We start from the raw sequence: 23551 nt of genomic DNA on the forward strand, positions 1-23551 counted from the left end.
TTGGACTATGAACTTATTTTGGAATTGAATTTCAGAAACTTCTTTTGGAAGTGTCGTCCAAGTTGAAAATTAATTACATTACACACTTGATTCCCTGTTTGATTAACGTTAAAATTTTAGAGGATCTTGGTGGATTCGAACCACCATCTCCTTTGGATATATCCAAAGTGCTCGGCCATTTGAGCTAAAGATCCACGCTTGTAGATGTATTGATTGTTAGATTTAGGATTTCCAGTTGAACCTTAATCGGTAAAACTCAATACAAATCACTTACATGCATTTTATCGAGCGCCTTTTTGAAACTTTTTTGAAAGCTCCTATCAACGATCAAACACTTCACTCGCTAAATTAACTAACATCAAAAGAACCACAAACACAATACACAAATCATCAAACTCAATAAAAATCATGTGATCTGATTCACAACTACAAAAAACCAGCTCAAATCAACAAAAATTTAAAAAAAAAAACAAAAAACAAAAATTACTTGATCTTCTTACTTTATTTTCTAAGGTGAGGTAGAACTAGATCTTCTTATTTTATTGCACATACCCATAAATCACTTGAAATTGCCATCACAATTTTCTCTCTTTTCAGTGAGATTTTTTTTGGGAAGGATAAAAACATACATGAGAATGAGAGAATGGGTGTTTTGATAACTTAGGGTGTGTTTGTTAAATTTTAACTCATGGAAAGGAAAGGAAATAAAATGGGTGGTCCACTATGGAATGGAATGGAAAGGAAATAATTTTAAATGGTATGTGTTTGGTAAACTGGGGAAAGGAAAGTAAAAACTAGGGAAAGGAATAATCATGTTTGTTTGCAAAAGCTATGGAAAGGAATAATTGTATTGTTGGGTCATGGGTGTATTAGTAGTAAGTCCCTATTTATCTATTTCCTTTCCTTTCCTTTCCACAAAATTTTCAAGGGTTAACTAAGGACACAAAACCTTTTCCATTTCCATGATTTTGTTTCCATATGGAAAAGCCCATTTCCTTTCCATGGGTAAACAAACGCCTTAAAAACTATGGAAAAGGTGGACCACTCTTATTTTCCTTTCCTTTCCATAGTGTTTCCATCATAACAAACACACCCTTATAAAATAGCGAAGGGTAACTTTGAAGGGTAAAAATGGGATTTTTTTTTTAAAAAAAAAAAAAACCAGGCCAACTTATTTTGTCCTTGAGGGTTATTTTAATTAAAATCTTGGGTCCGTGGATTATTAAAACGTGGAAATTGGGTTTGTGAGTGATTATAAAAAAACCATGTCCTCTAGAGTTGTTTTGAAATGAAATTGGGCCTTGGGGCTAATTTCTTGATAAAAGAAACTACTGAATCAACTTAATAACTATACTAATCTACTATCTATATACTAAAGTAGAGACCTCTAATGGAGAATTTTCTCTATCCTAGGTGGCACTATAATATGAGAGTTAGCCTTTTCTAATAGCCCCTACAATGCCATGTAGACTTCTCTCTCAATTAAAACTCTTGACTTCTTGAGAAACTCTATAATGCCACGTAGACTTCTCTCTCAATTAAAGCTCTTGACTTATTGAGAAACCTAAATACCTCCAAATTGGCAAAGCTTTGTATACTGCCTTTGCTTATCTCCCTCTCGAGTCTCGACTTATATATATTTTCTTGACGGGGCATAAAATATTTAATACGTTGAGCTTTTTTTCAGAGACAATATAAAATCAAAGATTCAATTGATACCAAGTATGTGTACTGTGTGAAACTACCATAATATAGCTTAAATATATGTACTATCTAAAACAACCAGAATATAGCTGTCTGAACCATACATACTAGATTCAAGGTAATCAACATTAATGAAAATGCCAGAGAATCAAATAGTATATCATCCAGAGCAAACATGTGACATTCTAGAGACTCGAGGCCTAGCGAAAAGTGGAGAGTCTTCGATTTCGCTTGAAAAATTATATAAGTCTGCTCCATATGCAACATCATACATAATCTTTACAGAGTCCACAACAAGTCAATATCTAACTCCACTTTGAAGAAAATAGGTTTTGTACAACACAACACACATAGCTTCTTTGAAGAGTTTGAGTATATTATGGTATTTTTGGTATTTCTACTTGCCATAAAATAGGTTCTGTACAAGTCCAATTTCTCTTTGGAACACATAGCCGAGGGGTTCGAGTGTATTTCGGTATTTCCAAATTTGCTTCTGTACAAGTCCAATCTCTTTTCCGAATTCATTGACAAACAAAATAATACAATTGGAATTTCTATATATACTTTCAGTCTTGGTTCTCATAATTCCCCACACGATCAAGTTCTTTACTTCGATCTACCCATCTATACTCTCAAGAAACGACAATTTGCTCTTGCATAGGTGAGATATAATAAGCTATATAAGATCCTTGAATGTGTGAGCTATAGATTGTATATATATAGTAAGAAATTGTAACTTGCTCCTGCAAAGGTAAGATAATAAGCTATAGAAGATCCTTGAATTTGCAAGCTATATATTGTCTATAGATAGTCGATAAGTATTCAAGAACATCAACACTTTGAATTGGGTTTTTGTTAAGAGATAGTTTTGTAACAGTAGAATTTTAACTTGAATCCTTGGACTCCCTAAGAAATCTTTCATAATTTACTATCAACAGAACGAACAGCTATTAAAAATTTCTCATATGCTATAGTTAAGACGTAGATGATGGCTTAGAGTTAGGACATAATTAGCTTTTCCGATCCCCTGAACCCGCTGAGAGATCTCAATATTATCCCCCTTTGTTGCCGCAAGAATCATCTAACTTAACTCTCCAAATAAGCACGTACAAGGACTCCAAGTAAAGCACTGGAATTGCCTTAGCTTCAAACAATAACTCCAGCCAACTTGGAGGTCAACCATGGGAATAAGCAAACAATTGGTCCTCCCGGCCCTGAAGTAAGTCTGAATAGTCCATCAAACACAGAAGTCATTGGTTACATTTTTTTAGAGGCAATGTGCTATGGGCTGGGAACTTTTTGATATAAACCTTTACATGGGAGAGTATGCATAAACGTCTATTGGGATCCTCAGAAATTGTTAACCTTAACTCTTCAGAATTTTTTTATTTATCTTCACCACTGGTAATGCATAACCGACGACAAAGAAGAATTCATGATTATCGAAGATTTGCATTGTTTCAATTATTAATTTGTTTGTTTACTTAAATTTACACAAAACAAGAGTCAATTAAAAAAATTACATTGTACATTCAAAAATAGTTTAGACACTATGTTCTCTGCATTAATTTTTGTTTAACATGTTATTGTTCCACTCAGTCCGATATTACATGAATCACACATTATAAAAGTGATACTTGAAAAGAGAGATTGTGTAGATGAAACAAATTGTTAGTAATATTAGTAGTGGGTCACTGAGTTTAGTAGCTTATACTCATAGGAGACTTTCGTGAAATAGCCATATAACTTAAATATTTTCCATCAAAAAGTGCTAGCTAGACCAAAACCACAACTGGAAATGGATGTCTTACCTGGACTGCATATGACATATGTGATAAATTGATAGAGTACGTATTGGAGAATGAAACACATTTGATCTTAATAGTGTTTCATTACATAAACAATGTTTGAATATTGAGATTTATATACATAAAATACCTAAAACATCTTGGGCGTATGCCTGGGTTCAAAATCTAGTAAAATACCTTAAAGTGGACCCTCATCGTGCATCACTATCCCACCACAAACACGTGTTGCTAGTGAGGTGCCACTAATGCAAGTGACAAATGTGTTCTGCTAGCATTTCTCATGGAGATATGCTACTTGATAAATATTTCAAAATTACACATGTTTTTTGACATAATGAAGATCACCAAAAAATCAAGCCCCGTTAACACCATAACCAAGATACATGCTGCCAAGCAGCCAAGCAGAATCTGTACTCCACTGATGCCAAATATGGAGCACAAATGATGATGTTCTAATTTTGTAATTAATGACGATGACGCTTAAATTGCTGAAGTTGAAGTTGAAATTGTAACAAGCAAATGAAGTATTTCTTCAAGAAGCATGCAGATAAAGTGATGTGCGCGCATAACCGCCTTGGTAAACAATTTGCCAGTTATGAAAGTCAAAAACAGTTATGACACTCACATATATTTCTCTGCAAGATTATGGGCATAAATAGCTGATTCACATAGTTGAGATCCTAAAGTTTAGGGCCGAATCTATCTATGCCAGAAGAGCCTATCTCTAATCTAGGAAAAACATCTTTACAATAAAGGAACATATAGAGGTACACCAACTTTTGGAATTACTTCTAGAATCGTAAACAATGAACACTTCAAGAGCATGACTAGTAAGCTTAAAACCATTGAAATAGGCAAATTAAGCACAGACATGTATTTGTTAAGTTTGTTACTGATCTACAACTTAAAAGGAATTAAGGCGACGAACTTGTATGATGGACAAAGCAACTCAAGATATGGACTACCAATGGGGTCGAAATCAAGTACGATTCCCTCCAATATGCTTCTCACTTCTCAGCGTGAAAAGAGTCAGTCTAGTATCTGTTAGAGTGTGTGGACCGAAAAGAGAAATAGTCCCACATTGAACAAGAAAGGAGTTCATCATGGGTTGATAAAGTGGGAAGCTCACTAACTAGTACCGAGGCCTTTTAAGATAAAACCCCACACCCATGGCCAAGATGTGGCCCAAAGCCCAATGGGTGGTTAAGTGGGGGACAATATCGGTACTAGTTATCCCATGGGCGCGGAGGCCCAGGCCTGGCGGGTGTGCCCAGGTCCTAACAACTGGTATCGAGCCGATGGTTGGCGAGGGACAAAGGCGACCGATCATGCGAGAATCGAGACAAAAAATCATTCATTTAACGCCCGGCCCAAGGCGCCGCAACTCAGTGGAGTTGCTTAGCGAAAGATGTGCCCGTTACCGCAGAAGATTGGTGCCCCGGATGTTGTAGAGATTCGAGAGAGGTGTAACTTCGAGTTGGATCTAGCAACATGGAATGATGTTCGAGGTGGAGTAGGCTCTGAGGTTGAGAAAAAGCCCCCTCCCTTAGAGGCCCAGACACACCAGAGCTCTGGCATTGGATCGTGCTCGACGATGAACGAATGTACTCCCTTGGAGTTCGGTCTAAGGTAGAGATACTCCAAATCTAAGGTGGAGATACTCCTTTGGAGTTCGGTCCAAGGTGGAGATTGTTAGAGTGTGTGGACCGAAAAGAGAAATAGTCCCACATTGAACAAGAAAGGAGTTCATCATGGGTTGATAAAGTGGGAAGCTCACTAACTAGTATCGAGGCCTTTTAAGATAAAACCCCACACCCATGGCCAAGATGTGGCCCAAAGCCCAATGGGTGGTTAAGTGGGGGACAATATCGGTACTAGTTATCCCATGGGCGCGGAGGCCCAGGCCTGGCGGGTGTGCCCAGGTCCTAACAGTATCAATTCCAACTTTACAAGTATTACAACTCTCTGTATTAACGACAGAGTCACAGAGGTATTAATGTGGGAAACTGTGTATGTAGGATTTGTAGAAAGTAGAAACTACATGCTTCAACATTCTTCTTCTTTCTTCTTTATTAAGCAAGCATTTCTTTATGAAAAGTTGAGATTCTTTATCAAAAGTTTAGGTACCGAAGAGATATAAAGGAGAGAGAGCGAGAGCGAGAGAGAGAGCAAGAGAGAGTTGGGTTGGTTTACCAACAGGTATGCATGCATTTTCATTTCGGCCTTTATCATTCGGGTTTGTTTATTTATTTTACTTGATTCTGATTAATGGAAAAAAAAAATTATATATGTATTTATCAGAATAAACAGAGAAAGCTTGAAGCCAGGAGATCATATATATTCATGGAGAACTGCTTATGTTTACGCCCATCACGGTACTTCCCTCTCCCTTTTTCAGTGTTTTTTTAATTACAGAGACTTATTGAGATCACCTTGTTTTCCTGTGATAATAATATTGTTTTTTATTCATTACTTATTAAGGTTGAAATGAACAGATATTTATAATCATTTGAAGGACCTTGTGATCTATTTCTAGTTTCATACTAATTTTACCTATTGCTGTTTTTGGGATTGTCAAAAAGTTCCTTATCAACTCGAATATAATTCAATTACCACAGAATGGATCCCATGCATGTTTTATTGAAAAGAAGGATTCCGTTGGGTGGGCTAGTTGACATGTTGGAAGAACATTAGTTAGTTTGAATCAAGGACGAATATTTCCATGCTGGCAATATAATGTGTACCCCAAATTCTAGTATATATCGATATATTTATTTTTTTGGTGAACCAGTCAAAATATTGTTATGTATCATATATATTGGAAATATTGGTCAAACAGAAAAAAAAAAAAAAATAGTCAAACCGTCAAAAAGTCAAACTGAGTCAAATGATATATATCAAATATATTGGATATATAGCTAATTGAAAAAAACTATAATATTCGGTGGAGATATATAGAATATTTCTATACCGGGTACCCAAAAACCGATATATATAGCTGATATTTTCAGCCTCGGTTTGAATTCAAGGGGGTGTTGGGTGGAATCAGTGCCGGCCCTGAGGCAAAGCCACACAAACAAGTGTTTTGGGCCTCCATTATTTTGGCAAAGTAAGGAGCCACCAGTCCACCACTAGAGTCCACTGAAACAGTTTAACACACCTTGCAATATACATACTAATAAGAACAATATAAATATAGACTTAATTGTAGATTATATATGGCTAATGAAATTATTAAATCCACTTGCTATTTCACATATTACGAAGTCAAAAGATGTATAAAATCTTATTTGTTACATAAAACAAAAAGGAATTCGACTAAAAATAGGAGATAACAAATAATAACACTAGGCAAAAAATGTATCGATTTTTGTTTTTGTCATGTGAATTTACACATATAGGACCACATTTTAAGAGTTGGCTTGGGGCCACCAGAAACTCAAGGTGGGCACTGGGTGGAATGTGGTTGTAGTCCTGTACTCCTGTATGGCTGTATACATAATTGGTGTAAGAAGCAAATTTTGGAGAGTTTGGCTTGTACATTAGTTACTATGCTAATTAAGGGATATAGTATGTTTTTATAGTGAACTCAGATTTAACTCAATGCACACATTAAAGAAATGTGTAGTTCTCTCGTGGATACTATTTTCGATAACAAGCATGTTGATAGAGATTTGTGCGACGCTGGTATGGCAGGTCAAAAACTGTATATCTTTTTTGTGTATATTGTTGTAGATTCATTTAGTGTATAACTAGTTTCTATCTGAGATTTTTAATGATCCGTGAGCAATGTGTGTGTCTGTTCTATTTTATTTTATTTTTTTTTAAGGAAGGGGGGTTGGGGTGGATGGATAGTTATCGCCTTTTAATTAGTTGAAGGGATTCTCTAGGTGTCAATGTACTTTAAATTTGCAATGAAGTAACTGTGGGTTGCTTTAATGGTTGGAAGATGAAAATCCATGTATAGTCTAATGTCCATCCCGGCCGAATTTGGTTTATTTGTCATGGCGATGAACCCGAAGTTGTGGTTACATTTGAATGCTTTTTCACACTATGGGACTACATGTTTGATGATTCCTTCCATATGAGAAAGAAAATAGCTTACATCTTGTTGGAGTTATCCCTCACATGAGGAGAGAAACAGAGCCGGAGAGAAAGCGGAGTTTAATTCGGCATCGAAAATGTCGAGCCAAGGCCGGACTCAGTATGTTAGGCGACCAGCCATATGAAAGCGCCTGCGCTCGAGAACTCCAGTGTGTGCAGCGACCAGCCTTCGGATGAAAGGCTGCGCTTCGCCATGGCTCTAAGTGTTTTGCCGACACGCCATACATGCTAGCCCGCGCTACCGTGTCTAATTTTCGGGATTAAGAATCATGAAATTTTGTTTTGGATATAAAACCAAAATCAAGGTTTTGGAAAACCTAAGACTAAGAACGGACAAAAACAAAGAGAAACCCAATCTTGAAAGCTATCAAGATTGAGAGATAACCTTTACTGAGATACAAACCTCGTAAAAAGAGATAAAGAGTGATCTAGTAAGGTGAGAGATCAGAAGGGAGAGATTGTAATCTTCCTTCCCACTTTATAAAGAACTGGCTCTTGTGGAAGTAGGCATCATTGGCGAACCACGGTAAATCTTTGTTTTGTGGTTTGCCTTTCCGCTTTATATTATTATTTGTTGTTGATAGTTGTTTAGCTAGTTGGGCATGTTAGTATAGGTTGTAGTTGATATTAAGATTTTGTCCGGAGTTGAATTGTGTTTATACAAGTTATCTGTGTAATGGGGGAACCGATTGGTATTGGTATAATCCCCAACAAGTGGTATCAGAGCCTTGGTTAGAATAGCCTAGGGTGTTATCCGAATCTTGGTTAGAAGGTGTTTGTGAAATTCACGAGAAGATTTGAGGTTAAATAACTTGTAGAGATGGACCATTCAGTGAACACTCGCATGATGAGTCTGAATAGGAAGAACTACACCATCTGGAAAGCCAAGATGGAAGACTTGCTTTACTGCAAGGACTTGGCACTACCCATTGAGAATGGGGAGTAAGACCCGGAAAAGACTGAGGTAGCCGAGTGGAACAAGCTTGACAGAAAAGCTATTGGGTACATTCGACAAATGGATAGCGACGATTTGTCTTCCACCATGTATCCCAAGAGACTACCACTTTTAGTTTGTGGAAGAAACTATAAGACCTCTATGAGAGGAAGTCTAGCGGAAACAAAGTGCTAGTCGTTAAGAAGTTTGCAAATACGAAGTACCTAGAAGGTTCTTCAATGTCTGAGCATCTTAATGAAGTACAGAATATCATCAATCAGATCATTTGATGAAGATCAATTTGGGAGACGAAGTTGAGGCTTTGTTTCTATTAGGCTCTACCCGAAAAGTTGGGAGATATTAGCGCCTCTACATGGAGCGACCCAAGGATGGAATTGTTACCATGGAGATGGCTACCATGTCTTTGTTGAATGAGGAGACTAGAAGGAGTGCAGAAGCGGCTCCTCTTACTCGAGATCCTTTTCGCAGAGAAATGGGGAGAGGTAGAAACGAAAACCATCTCGCTCTAGAGGTGATGACGAAATAAATCTAGGGGTGAAGCTAGAACTCCCAAGGCGCAGAGGCAATGTTACTATTGTGCCACCAAAGGCCACAGCCGGATATGAGTGCGAGAATCGAAGAGGGATGAGAAGAATAACCGCGGTACATGAAGACATGGTGCGGAGGAACGGAAACACAGGCAGAGATACTACCGCGACTAGTCGGCGACTGAGTGGGAATCAGGTCGGTGTGGTGTGTCTGTCTTAGTACCTCATATCGGGATCTGAGTGGGTGATAGATATAGGAGCATCCTATCACGCCACAACCGCGGGGGATTCTTTACTACCTATTTGTGGTGAATATGGTGAAGTAAGGATGGGTAACGATGGAGTCTCGAAGATTATAAGCATTGGAGATGCTCATGTAAACCAATGTCGGCTACACCCTTGACACTCAAGGATGTAAGACATGTCCCCGACATCTGGTTAAGCCTAATTTAATTTCGGGGAAATTAGATGGCGATGGCTTTGTAAACTCGTTTGGTAACGGGTATGGAAACCGAAAGCGAGAGGTTCCATCAGAAGCAACCGGAAGAGGAAAGAAAACTTGCTCTCCCACAAAACACATGCTAGTTTGTGTAAAGCGTAGCGAATCGCGCGAAGAAGAAGGGTTCATCCGAATCGGCAAGTACAAGACCGCGGGTCACATGGGCATAAAAGGGATGGAAGTTCTTGCTAAGCAAAAGGCCTTGCCGGACATTAAAGGTACACATTTAAATACATGTACTCACCGTTTGGTAGAAAGCAACACGGGGTGTCTTTCCAAAGATTCTGTCTTCACGTAGAAAGGACAATCGCCCGAACTAGTGCACACATACTTATGTGGTCCTATAAGAGTAAAGTCCCACCCGGGGGAGCCGTCTTCTTGACATTCATTGATGATCGCCCAAGAAAGATATGGGCCTATAGTCCGAAGACAAGGATGAAGTACTTGGCGTGTTTGAGAAATTCCACGGCATGGTGGAAAGAGAGGCGGGAAGTTGTTGAAGTGTATTCGCCGGATAATGGGGGTGAGTACATTGGGCCATTTGAAGAGTATTGCGAGTCATGGGATTCGGTCATGAGCGGACCGTTCCCAAGACTCCAAATGACGAATGGAATAATGGAATAGAAGAATAAACCGTACCATTGTAGAGAGGATGAGATGCATGCTATCTCACTCTAAGCTACCTAGAAGCTCTTGGGTAGAAGAATGCGTCTGTACGTGCGCAATGTGATCAACCCGTCGCCGCCGTGAAAGCCTACGAATAGTGATTATCCGCAGAGAAAGTATGGGGCGAGAGATGTTGATTATGGATACTGGTGGTATTTGGGGCGCGGACATTTGTGCATATATCCGGAAGGATGAGAGATCCAAGCTTGATAACAAAGCCAAGCGGTCGCATTTTTCCGGGTTATGGAGATGAAAAGTTTGGTTACAAACTCTATGATCCGATTAACAAGAAGGTAATCCGAAGTCGAGATGTTGTGTTCTTAGAAGACCAAACCATAGCAGAGACTTTGAGGAGGGTGAGAATTTCTGAGGGCTTTCACCAATGATTTTGTTGATTGAACCGTAAGTTCCTACTTTGTGGAACGTCGCGAAGGCATTGAGAATGCAGAAGAACCATGAGTTTGAAACTCATGATGAGAATCTATTGCTTTCATAATGGGATAGAACCTATTAGTATAGAAGATGTAGATGAGATGCATGAACCACCACCAGAGAAAGGCGAAGCATCATCCCTCGAGGCACCGCCAGATGGGGCAAGGAGGGTCCGACAGAGGGAGACTAGCTTCAACGGTATCCACCACATATATGCGTGCTACTATCGGATGGTGGAGAACCCATGTACTATCAAGAGGCGAAGAAGCGTGCGGACAAAGGAAAAGTGGTTGAAGGCCATGATGACGAGATGGATTCTTGCATAAGAATCACACTTATGAAGTTAGTTGAAACCCGCGGGGAGAAAAGTTCTCAAGAATAAGTGGATATACAACGCCAAGCATGAGAGAACAATCCTCACCCAAGACACTGGCTTCGCGCTTTGTTATGAAGGGATTCGGTTAAAAGAAAAGGGATTGACTTTGATGAGATTTTCTCTCGTAGTGAAGATGACTTCTATCCGGTGGTATGGGTATGACCGCAAGTATGAACCTAGAGGTTGAGCGGCCTAGATGTTAAGACGGCTTTTCTTCATGGAGACGCTTGAGAAGAAGATGTCTACATGGACCGACCCCGAGGGGTTTGAGGTCAAAGCGCAAAGAGCACCTAGTATGCAAGCCGATAAAAGAGCTTGTATGGGTTGAAAGCAAGCACCGAGACGGTGATACATAAAGTTTGATTCCTTTATGGCGAGGCAAGGATACAAGAAGTCCGCTCCGATCATTGTGTGTTTGTCCGGAGATTTCCATATGGGGATTTCATTGTGTTATTCTTTGTATGTGGATGATATGTTGATAGTTAGCCCAAACATCAACAAGATATCAAAGTGAAGAAAGACTTGAGTAAGTCCTTTGAGATGAAGGATTTGGGTCAAGCAAAGCAGATACTTGGGATCGCGGATCACCGTGTGTGAAAAGAGTGGGAAGTTGTGGCTTTCTCAATAAAGCTACATCGAGAAGGTGTTGAAGAGATTCAACATGGATCAAGCCCGGTCGGTTAATCCGCTTGGTGGCGATTTGCATGACCAAAGAGATGTGTCCAAAGGGTGAGCATGAGAGTCGGATGGAAAAAGATTCCTTATGCATCCGCGATGGGCGGTTTGATGTTGCCATGGTGTGTGTACTACTAGGGCCGGATATTGCTTTTCGCCGTTGGTGTTGTAAGCGATTTTGTCAAACCGGTAAAGAACATTGGGAAGGTGTTAAGTGGATATTGAGATATCTCAAGGGTACTTCCAAATCGTGTTTGTACTTTGGTGGAAGTAAGCCCCTTACTCAGGAAGGCTACACCGATGCGGACATGGCGACAGTGATGTTGATTTCGATGAAGTCCACCTCCGGTTATCCGGGTTACTTTTGCGGGGGGGCGGTTTCTTGGCAATTTAAGTTGCAAAAGTGTGTTGCCCTCTCCACTTCTGGCCGAAAGTATATTGCGACCCATCGAGTGTTGCAAAAGAGTTCTTATGGATGAAGAGGTTCTTCGACGAACTAGGGCTAAAAAACGTAAAACAGTTTGTAGTTTTATGTGGCGGTCGGGCGCCCATCCACTCGAGCAAGAATCCGAAGTTTTCATTCTAGATCCAAGCACATACATGCGTTATCATTAGATTAGAGAAGTACTTTCGAAGACAAGCATTTGTGTATCGAGAAGATCCATACCGACAAGAACGGTGGGATATGATGACAAAGTCTTACCGAAAGGTAAGTTTGATATTCTTTCGGTTACCGCCGAATGGTAGCGGACTCCTCCCCATTAATTTGAAATTGCATGGAGGTATCCCCTCACCGCTCGAGGGGAGATTGTTGGAGTTATCCCTCACATGAGGAGAGAAACAGATTTGGAGAGAAAGCGGGCGAATTCGGCATCGAAAATGTCGAGCGCAAGGCCGGACTCAATATGTTGCGCTGACGACCACCATCATATGAGCGACTTGCGCTTCAGAGCTCGGTGTGTTGAAGCGCGACCAGCCTCATATGAAGCGCACTCAAGGCCATAGCTCCAGGTGTTTGAAGCGACGACCAGCTCACATACGAAGCGCCTGCGCCGTGTCTAATTTTCGTGGGCTTATTCACAAGAATGAAAATTTTGTTTTTGGATATAAAACCAAAATCAAGGTTTTGGAAAACCTAAGACTAAGAACCGGACAAAAAAAAAAGAGAAACCCAATCTTGAAAGCTATCAAGATTGAGAGATAACCTTTTCTGAGGAGATACAACCTCGTAAAGAGATAAGAGTGATCTAGTAAGGTGAGAGATCGAAAAGAGATTGTAATCTTTCTTCCCACTTTATAAAGAACTGGCTCTTGTGGAAGTAGGCATCATTGGCCGAACCACGGTAAATCTTTGTTTTGTGGTTTGCCTTTACTGCTTTACATTATTATTTGTTGTTGATAGTTGTTTAGCGAGTTGGGCATGTTAGTATAGGTTGTAGTTGATATTGAGATTTTGTCCGGAATTGAATTGTGTTCATACAAGTTATCTGTGTAGTGGGGGAACCGATTGGTATTGGTATAATCCCCAACACATCTTTGGTGATTTGTTCTCCAGATTTATGTAATATATATGATGTCACCCATCGTGTTTATGTGTTTTACTTTCGGGCTTTGGTGAGTGTGTCATAATATTTTTCAGATGCTTTCAGTGTCCTCTTCGATTGATTGTTTTGTCTACCTATGGATTAGATATAGCGTAAGTAAGACTTAAAGAGCTCTTGTTTCCTCTCGGAAAACTGGCAAGTGACATGATCTTTTCCAATTGTAGTACTGTATAAGTAGATAAGAGTTCTTGTCAATTTAAGCAATAACTTTTTCTTTCACCTAGTAGGATCCATATCTACAATCAAGTATTCAATGTTCTCTTGCTGCAGGAATTTATGTTGGTGATGATAAAGTTGTCCATTTCACCAGAGGAAGAGGCCAAGAAGTGGGCACTGGTACAGTGTTGGATGCTCTTCTTGTCAGCTCAGGACCTACTCGATCTCTACTTCATTGCACTGTCTGCACACAGCTAGAAGAAGGTAATGGTGTTGTGTCATCCTGCCTTAATTGCTTCCTTTCTGGTGGAGTTTTGTACCGCTTTGAGTATGAAGTCAGCCCTGCTCTCTTTCTAGCAAACGTACGAGGTGGAACCTGCACTCTAGCAGTGTCAGACCCAGATGAGATTGTGGTTCACCGAGCCACCTATTTGCTTACAAACGGATTTGGGTGCTACAATATATTCAAAAAAAATTGTGAGGACTTTGCTATCTACTGCAAGACTGGTCTACTTGTTATTGATCAAGGAATTGTAGGTCTGAGCGGGCAGGTAGGGTTGATTATAAGTGGGAGTGAAGCTGTTCTAAAAGCACGCCGTTGTACTACTAATGTGTATGGGATGGTGGCAGTGGGTGTAGGGGTGTACTGTGCCAGTCGATATGCTGCTGACATTAGCAGGAGGAACGCTGTGGTTAAAGTGGAGGCAGAGGATCTGGCGACAAGGTTGGCAACAGGTAGGCTCCAAGTTGCTTAGACAATGGCCATTGTGCCTGTGGTTTGTTGAGATGTTGGTTATAGTCCCACATGGGATATGCAAAGTATAAATGTTCCTGGGCCTCTCCACTCATCACCATTAGGTTTTAAGTTGGATGCTCATCTTTCACATAGTATCAGAGCATTCGATCTGATCCTCCTTGATTTATTTTTTGTTCTCTTGTGAGAGTATTCTCTCGTCATTTCTGTTATTTCTCACAGAAATCCTCTTTCGATCGTTATGTCTACAGATTCAAGTAGCACTGTAACATCAACTGGAGATCCTCTTACTGGTGCGACAACTAAAGGTTTTTGTGTTCCGAACACCAATTCACCATTTTACATTCACCCATCAGACAGTTCATGGATGGCTATTGTGTCTCAAGTTCTCAATGGCGACAACTATCCAGCATGGTGTCGTGCAATGAGGATGGCCTTGGCTGCAAAGAATAAACTTGGTTTTGTCTATGGAACAATTCCCAAGCCAACCACTTCTGAAGAGAAGTTTGCTGAATGGGAACGTTGCAACGATATGGTGCTTTCATGGTTATTGAACTCTATTTCTACTGATATTGTTAATAGCGTAATTTACACTGATACTGCGAAAGATGTTTGGGATGATCTACGTAGTCGTTTCTCTCAAGGAAATCCACCTACGCAACCAGAATCTGCTGCTTTGGCTATTTCTAAAGGTACTTTTAGTACCTCTGCTCAAGAAACATCTCAACGAAATGGAAAGGGTAAAGTTCAATACAAGTGTGACCATTGTCACAAAATTGGACACACAATCGACAGATGCTACAAGCTTCATGGTTTTCCGCCCAAACAGGCCAACTCTTCTATTTCACCTGCTTTCACTGATGCTTCTCTATTATTGCAAGAAGAAAGGCAACGTGAGATTCGTGTTGCCCCACTTACGCAACTAGAATCTGCTGCTTTGGCTGTTTCTAGAGGTACCTCTGTTCAAGATAAATATCGCCCTCCACCTGCTCAATACAAGTGTGACCATTGTCACAGAATTGGGCACACAATCGACAGATGCTACAAGCTTCATGGTTTTCCTCCCAAACAGGCCAACGCTTCTATTTCACCTGCTTTCACTGATGCTTCTCTATTATTGCAAGAAGAAAGGCAACGTGAGATTCATGTTGCCCCACCTACGCAACCAGAATCGTCTGCGTTGGCTGTTTCTAAAGGTGCTTCTAGTACCTCCGTTCAAGATATTGCTCGAGAAACATCTCAACGAAATTGTAAGGGTAAAGTTCGGTACAAGTGTGACCATTGCCACGGAACTGGACACACAATCGACAGATGCTACAAGCTTCATGGTTTCCCGTCCAAACAGGCCAACTCTGCTCTTTCACCTTCTTTTACTGATGCTTTTCCGTCAAACAAATGTGAAGTATCAACAAAATCTAGCAGGTAATTTTATTTGTTGTTCAAACTCAACATCATCTTCTTGGGTTATTGACACGGGTGCATTCGATCACATTACATCATCCATTCATTCTTTGTCTAATGTTATATCTATCTCACCCAATCAGCCTGTTCGATTACCAAATGGTGATTTCTCTCGTATTTCTCATTTAGACCGTGCTACAATATCTGATAAGATTTGTCCTGATAATGTCTTTTGAGTGCCTGAATTTACTTTTAATCGTTTGTCCGTGAGCAAAATAACAAAATCTAAATCTTTAGATTGTGCAGTTATTTATTTATTTTTGGATTTTTGTGTCTTTCAGAACCTTACCACGAAACAAATGATTGGATTCGGTAAAGAGGTCTTCACTACTTTCATTCAACAACTTTCTCTCCTAGTGTTTTGGTTACTCAGCATGACAAATCTTTTGACTTATGGCACTGGTGTTTGGGTCACCCTTCAGCTTCTCGTTTAAATCTAAGACTATCTGTCTCTAGTTGTTCCAATTCCTTTTGTTCTGTATGCCTGTTTGCTAAGCATACTTGCTTACCTTTTCCCAACGAGAATAATTGATGTAATGAACCGTTTAAGTTAATTCATGTTGATATTTGGGGTGACTATTTTGTTCCTTCAATTTCTGGTGCTTGCTATTTCTTAACCATTGTTGATGACTATAGACGTTGCACTTGGGTTTATTTTTTAATGAAGCACAAATCTAAAACTTATATGCGATTGTTAAAAGTCAATTTGAAGTACCGTTAGAAGAGTTTGAAGCGATAATGGTCTTGAACCAAACCATCTTATAACCATTAACGAGTTTTTGGGCGTTTGCGTTATGCTCAGAATTTGTCTCCTAAAAGACACAAATATTCTCCTCGTGCAATTAAAGGGGTGTTCGTTGGGTATCCTTTTGCACAACGCGGGTATCGTGTGTATGACTTAGAGAAACATGTTGTATTTACTAATAGAGATGTCACCTTTCATGACTCTGCTTTTCCTTTTCAGGAGCACTCTATTCAACCATTACAACCTGCTGTAGTTCTTCCCACTCCTGCTAGTGATATACATGTAGGTTGTAGCACGTCCTCGTGACAATAACTCCTATGTTCCCATTTCCACCCATGACAGTGACACTTAAATTCTTCCAAATTCACCTGGTCATGTTTTACCCACTGTTTCCACCCATGCTAATGAGGGCACATTACCCTCTACTCATGCGCCTCTTGATCCTCTTCGTCGGTCTACACGACCACATAATAAACCGCCACACCTTGTCACCTTAAAAAAGATTATGTCTGTTCTTTTCTTACTAGCACTCATCTTTTACCGCATCGTTCTGCACCATTGCATTCAAATTTGCCATATCCTTAGCATGAATATATTTCTTATGATTCTCCATCTCCTAGTCATTATGCTTTTACTACTATGTCTGCTGAAATTGAGCTGACATCCTATGCTCAAGCTTCTCAAAATCCAAAATGGCATGGGGCAATAATTGCGGAATTGAATGCACTTTAACAAAACAAAACATGGACAATTACTTCCCTTCCTACTCGGAAAATTCCAATTGAGTGCATGGGTGTTTAGAATAAAGTTCCGTTCTAACTTCTAACGGCTCTATTGAAAGGTACAAAACCCCGTCTTGCTGCCAAAGGTTTCACACAAAAGAAGGGGATTGATTAGACAAAAATACTACAAATGGCAATGTACTATGTGACCTTTATCAATTGGAACAATATACTATTTTTTGGACCAATTTAGGTAATGCACTATCTCAATTGGGTCAATTGACACGTCTCTAATTCCAGCCAATTTAGAGGACTTTATCATTTACTAGTGGAAAATTTGAACATTCTAAGTTTGTGAATAACAAGTAATGATATTTAATTGTGAAAAGTGGTTTGATGCAAGTGACAAAGTTTACATTGTTTAAGAGTTGTGTTACTTCTGCGAACCCGTCCTACGAACGGGTGCCGTTATATTAAATTTATTTTAAAATATATTAGCAACTATGCATAGCTATGAGATATTAAAATTATTTTAATCACTCGTTCAAATACATGTTATTTATTAGGTAGTAGTTAAGCTTGTGGTATTTTTATTGCAAGGATTGTGGAGCCTTCTGGCAGGTCAAGATGTTGTAGGTCTTGTGCATAATCTCTCAAATGATCTAAATCCCCAGTCAAGCATTACTTTGACAACTAGTCATCTTGTTGGATTGAAAAGTTCAGTTTGCCGAGTAATTATATTGCTCTTTAATTTTTACCCAATCTTTCAAATTTTGCAATTTCATGAAATCGTCCCCGCTATCTATCTGTTGGCATATCTAATCTTAACAATAATTGAATCTTTCTTTGAATCTTAGGATGGGGATTCCAAGGTGCTGGAAAGGTTCCTTAGATTAAAAAATGAGCTTGCCGAACTTTATAGTTTCCTCTTAGTTCTTTCTTTTATCAATCCTTATTCTTTCGGTTCCAGTAAACATTATTTCCTTCATGAGCTCTGGCAGTCCAATTGACTCCCATCAGCCCATAGGCAGTATTACGTTTAGATCACGATGATGACCATGTCTGGAAATATCACTGATAAACACCAGAACAGAGGACATACCACTACTTTGAAAGTGCTCTATGTTTGGCAATATCTATTAGCCCCGCCTTACCATGTTAAAGATCATTTGCACACAAAAAAACAGGTGAGCCCTGAAGTCAGAAGTTTAGGGCCTGTTTGTAATCAAAAGTTTAAATGTATGGAAGTTCCGCTCATTTTTGTTCAGGGTCATATTGGATTGAATCGTGGTTTCTAACATATTTCTATGTTTTTAAGAGTTCCAATTCTTGATTTTCCGAAGTTCAACTTGATACAAATAAGCGATATGTTCCAACTCCTTAAATAGACAAATAGGTGGAGCAAAGTTGGAACTGCGAGAAGTTTAAGATTGTTATATGGATGTTGGCTAGCGAGCTTCCAAAGAGTAGAACCATGGTTTAAAGTCCCTTTAAACAATCCTAAATAAAGTCAAAACAGAAAATATTGTCGATCAGTAATTGGTTGGAAGTTCATGAGCATGAATACGAGATATTCCTTTAGGTATTCTCGCCGTAAATGTGATCGCCCATCAGACAAGATGTCGGTTAGCTCACTAAGAGACCTAGACCGGTTATGACATGCATAAACACTATTTTGGAGTGCATAAATAAGGTCCACACATGCACACACCACGCAACGTAGAGAGCCGGTAAAACAAAAAGGATTTCAAGCTAGCCGTAGGAGTTGTGTAAAAGTAGAAAATTGGATGGTTTCTTGAGCAATTGCCAATGTTATAGGTATTTATTGGGACAAACTGCTCGGTAAAAAGCCGAGCCAAATTCGCATTCGTAGGGAACCGAAAAGTTGGATAGGCGAGAGAGGTAAGAAGCTTCCATGTGGTCCTTCGGAGAAACTACCACCCACCGCCCAAAGGAAAGGATACCGAACCGCAGATACCGGTTTCTGTTTGGATTATTTATTGGGATTGTACTTATACCAGTACTTATACCATGCAACTTAATTGTGTCCTTGCAAAACATGGTGTGAAGTAAACCTAAGTCGTAACAACAATAACAATAGGTAGCTTTTCTTTTGTATCCTCATTGTTGTGGTTGGTTTCTCCGGGTTCTCATAGTTTACTTTGGGTTTCAAAAGAGAAAGAAATCCATTGAAAGAGCGACGGGGATGAAAGAATGAAACAAAATAAATCCAAATTTTTAGTTACTTTATCCACAACCACGTCTGAGAATGGGGTTTTTCTCGATGCTAGAATCTAATATGTTTACTCCTCCTACCATTAATGAAGCTTGTACATCAAAAAAAAAAAAAAAAAACTCAACTAGAGATAGGAGCCTATGCCATCGAAACAGTAGCTGTTGGAAGAGAAATATCCTTCTCCACCTCAAGGACTGTTGGTTGGCGCTGCATGGTCTGGCTGGCTTCTTGAAGTGTTTTAGTAACCACTACTTCCCCATCTCCCTGTGATTGTGATTTTGTTATAGGCTCCATTCGAGTTGCTTCACTTTCAACCCCACTGGTACCCTTTTTTTAGGTCCTACAAACGGGTGCCGTTATATTAAATTATTCTAAAAAATATTAGCAACTATACATAGCTATGAGATATGAAAATTATTTTAATCACTCATTCAAATTAAAAGGGAAGCAGCAGACATTGATAAAACCCACTAGTTACTCTCTGATTTTATTTTTGTAATATACATGCTTAGAGCAATTTATCTGTTCAAAGATACCTGTCATTCTTTCCTTGTGGTTTGATGATTGGGGATAGCTCTTAAACTCCATTTGTACACAAAACCTTGGCTAAAAAATGATTACATTTATTACTAAAAATATGATTCCATATATGTAAAAATGTCTGATAAGTCATCTCATCTCTAAGATCGAACAGATAATTACGTAGAGAGAATATTTGACATCTGTATTGATTTTCTCCCAATATTTCGTTGAAAAATTCTGGGTCGTCTATCTTTAATATTTTGGTGCAGTGCTTCAGCATATCTTTGAATTTTAGAGGGATAAGTTTTTGAAATTGAATTCGCTACATCAATTTATAGATCAATTTATTATTAGTAAAACACTTAAAAATTACAATTAACCAAAAAAAGATGAATGTTAAATCTGTTTACCTTTTTATTGAATTTGTTGAGACTCGAGTACCGTTCTTTATTCTCCTTGATCATGAGTTTGGTATTGTCTAAAATAATACTTCTAATATTTGTACTGGATATTCCGCGACGTGCTTCAATTCTTCCAACCTAAACTTTAAAAAGTTAGTGATATATAACATATGAAAAATCATATTAAATAAAAAAAACTTGCCTCTGTTCGTTGTTTGATATTCATTGATTTCTCGAGGAATTCGATTCTTTCTTGTTGTTCTTTGAAGAACTTTCGCTTGATTTTCAACTCCTTAAAGTTGTAGTCAACAACTTCGAATTCATTAACTTTTTGTGTGAATTCAATTGCCCGTCTTGTTGGAGTATTTTCAGTCTCTTCAATGGATTTTGATGGTACTCTTTTAAAACTTATGATTTCAGACGCACCTTCCACACCAACTACATCATTTCTCACCCTGACGTTTGCATTGTATATTTCGTTATGTACTGAACTTTCGTAAACAGGTTGATCCAGATTTAGCTTTTTCATTATTTCTTCCAGCATAGGTTTGAATGACACTTCAATCCCTCCTGAATATTACTCTGTTCTCATCTCCATAGTGATCATTTTATGTGTTTTTGTATAAGATAGCCAAGAAAAAAATGTTATGTTCACATTGCAGTAAGTAGAAGATTATTTTTTTAATCGAAATAACTAAATGTAGCAATACACATTCAGAAAAAAAAGATACTTGTTTTAAAAAATCGTACCTTTTATGCTTCTTGTAGATCCATATTTAGAACAATATATCAACTTATTAGACATGATATGGCAAAATTATAAAAATTTGATAGGCAATATTAGAAAACTTTATTTGATTCATGTATTGGTAAAACTACTCTGCTTTATGGATGTGGCATTTGTAATAGAAATGAATGGGTGACCATATATATTGTTATTGCCTTTGAAGCTAATTCTAATTTGTTTTGGGCTGAAAGGTATGGCAACGAAACATTGGGTATGAATGATTTATTGGTTAAATATTGTGGGATTAGTGAAATTTGGGTATGACTGTTTTATTTTCTGCTTATTGCGCTCACTGGTACGTATTCCTGCCATTGTGTTTTTACCTACGAATAGAATATCGATGGTGCAATTGGTTCAACCTATTCATACAACTATATGTTCGAATATTTATGCTTAATTCATGGATTAAAATAACACATGTTAACTAATATTATTTAAAAATCTAATAAGATTGAAAAAAAAATTTATTGGAATGTGTACCTTTTTTTTGTAGTAGTTCTGAATCCTTGTTTATGATGATAAGTTTTCTTAAAATTATTTTACTTGAGGCATTGTTGTGGTGTATTTATAGGTTTAAATTGATTAGGGTTCCCTATTTGATTAGAAGTTTAGTTTGTGTATTATTCTAACTTCATGTATATCTATAATTGTACTATTCGGCTAATGTCGCAAATATGGTTTGGTGTTTTTATCTTGGGCTTAAGCCCATTATATTTTTCACGTATAGACTTGAGGATTTCTTTTCTTTTTCACGTTTGAGGTTGGTTATTTCAACATACCACTTGATTTCACGTCTAAATCTCTTAAATTAAATACAGATGTGGATATATGGATCAGGCGGGCTGGAAACGAAGGTGAAGCTCTTGTATTTGCTTTGTAATTATAACACGATATGAAATTATTTTTGCCGTTTTCATCATCTAGTTGGAACATACCGTAGTGCAATTCTTCGTATTCTATAACATCTAGTGAAACTGTTGAACTCATCGCTAAACTTTAGCAACTTCTAGTACTATGTACTTGTTTAATCTATTTGTGAGATCTTGTTTAACAGTAAGAACAATCTTAAGGTTAGGACAGATGAGTGCATGAGGCATAACTGATATTTTTTCCTTTATTTTTTTTTTATTAATACGTTTATATCATTTTCAGAATTGTTTTTTGTGCATGTCAGGTTGGTGTGATTGGGAATTTGGTCCACTCATCCCCAAACATAAAGAAGGATGTTCTAGTTGCCAAAGCTTTACAAACTGTAATTGGATGACTAAGGTACTTCTTTATTGCTATACAGAGAGACATTTTTTCAACATAGATAGCTAACTTGGAATATGGAAAATCACATGTTTAAAGATTATCTGCTTATGCAGTTATATGCGGAGTGTGATCACATTTTAGTCGTGCATGTGGGCTTACCTTCCTTAGTACCTTGCTAAGGGTGTTGGTGGTCTGGTCATTGGGCTCCATTTCGTCTTGGCAGTGTGCAGATATACCCTATCAGTTACACCGGTAAGTTTTTTGGGCCTTCTTTGTTTCATTACTACTAGAAATCCTGTTACATCAGTTGCAACTCATAGATACCCTTCCTCACATGGCTTCGTCCATGCAAATCATTGACAAATGATACTGATAATCAAATGACATAAACAACTTTCACACCATCACATGAAAGTAAATACTCAATTAATAAAGCATATAAAGAAGAAGGACAAAAGTGACAATTGAGGAAACTGATGGAATTTACATATAACGCAAAGAATCTCTCCACACACCAACCCTCACCAAGGTGAAGTGAAGGTGGCAAGTGGCTCATTATGGTACTACTTTTCTTCTGCAGGCCTTAACCACTAAAAAAATGCAAAAGACTCAACTGATATGATACTCAGAAACAAACAGAAGGAAAGGACAGAATATAAGAGGTCAGCTAAGAGTAAATTGCCTTCATAAATTTTGTCAGTTCAGTTCAGAAAGAAAGGGACACAGAGAGAAAGAAGCATCAGTTTTATTTTCTCCCTATTATTTGTTGTTTCTGTGTTGGCATGGTTAATGAGAAGAGTTGAAAGATATGGGGAAGGCAGGAAAATGGATTAAAAACTTCTTGACGTGAAAGAAAGAGAATGGTAAGGGAGGTAGTGTTCGTAATCAGCATTGTTCATATTCAGCTGAGTTCCCTACGGTACCCGTTGCTCCCACCACCCCTAAAGAGAAGCGGAGATGGAGTTTTCGAAGATCAGCAACAACATCCAGGGATTTCAGTTCTATGGACTTAATTGCTACGACTCTGCAATCAGCAGTGCAGTCTATGTTGGAAACGGAGAATGACAGGAGGCTGAGTTCAGTGAGCATTTATGTGGCTTCTGTAGCGTCCTGTAATGACGCAGTCATGGTAGTTGGACAGCCGGCGCCTGCCGTTACCCAAT

The 23551-nt window shown here is 38.6% G+C and overlaps 1 protein-coding gene across 1 annotated transcript; it reads left to right on the forward strand.

Annotated features, from left to right (window-relative positions):
* Positions 1-4920: 4920 nt before the first annotated feature.
* Positions 4921-16298, forward strand: LOC147501135 (uncharacterized). The gene is made up of 5 exons (XM_086603734.1): positions 4921-5141; positions 5814-5887; positions 13621-14241; positions 14512-15682; positions 16003-16298. The coding sequence occupies exons 1-5, from the start codon at positions 4921-4923 to the stop codon at positions 16022-16024; spliced, it is 2109 nt and encodes a 702-aa protein (XP_086459860.1). The 3' UTR covers positions 16025-16298.
* Positions 16299-23551: the final 7253 nt, after the last annotated feature.

The sequence above is a fragment of the Coptis chinensis genome, chromosome 4 (assembly GCF_015680905.1).
Source record: "Coptis chinensis isolate HL-2020 chromosome 4, ASM1568090v1, whole genome shotgun sequence".
Lineage (NCBI taxonomy): Eukaryota > Viridiplantae > Streptophyta > Magnoliopsida > Ranunculales > Ranunculaceae > Coptis > Coptis chinensis.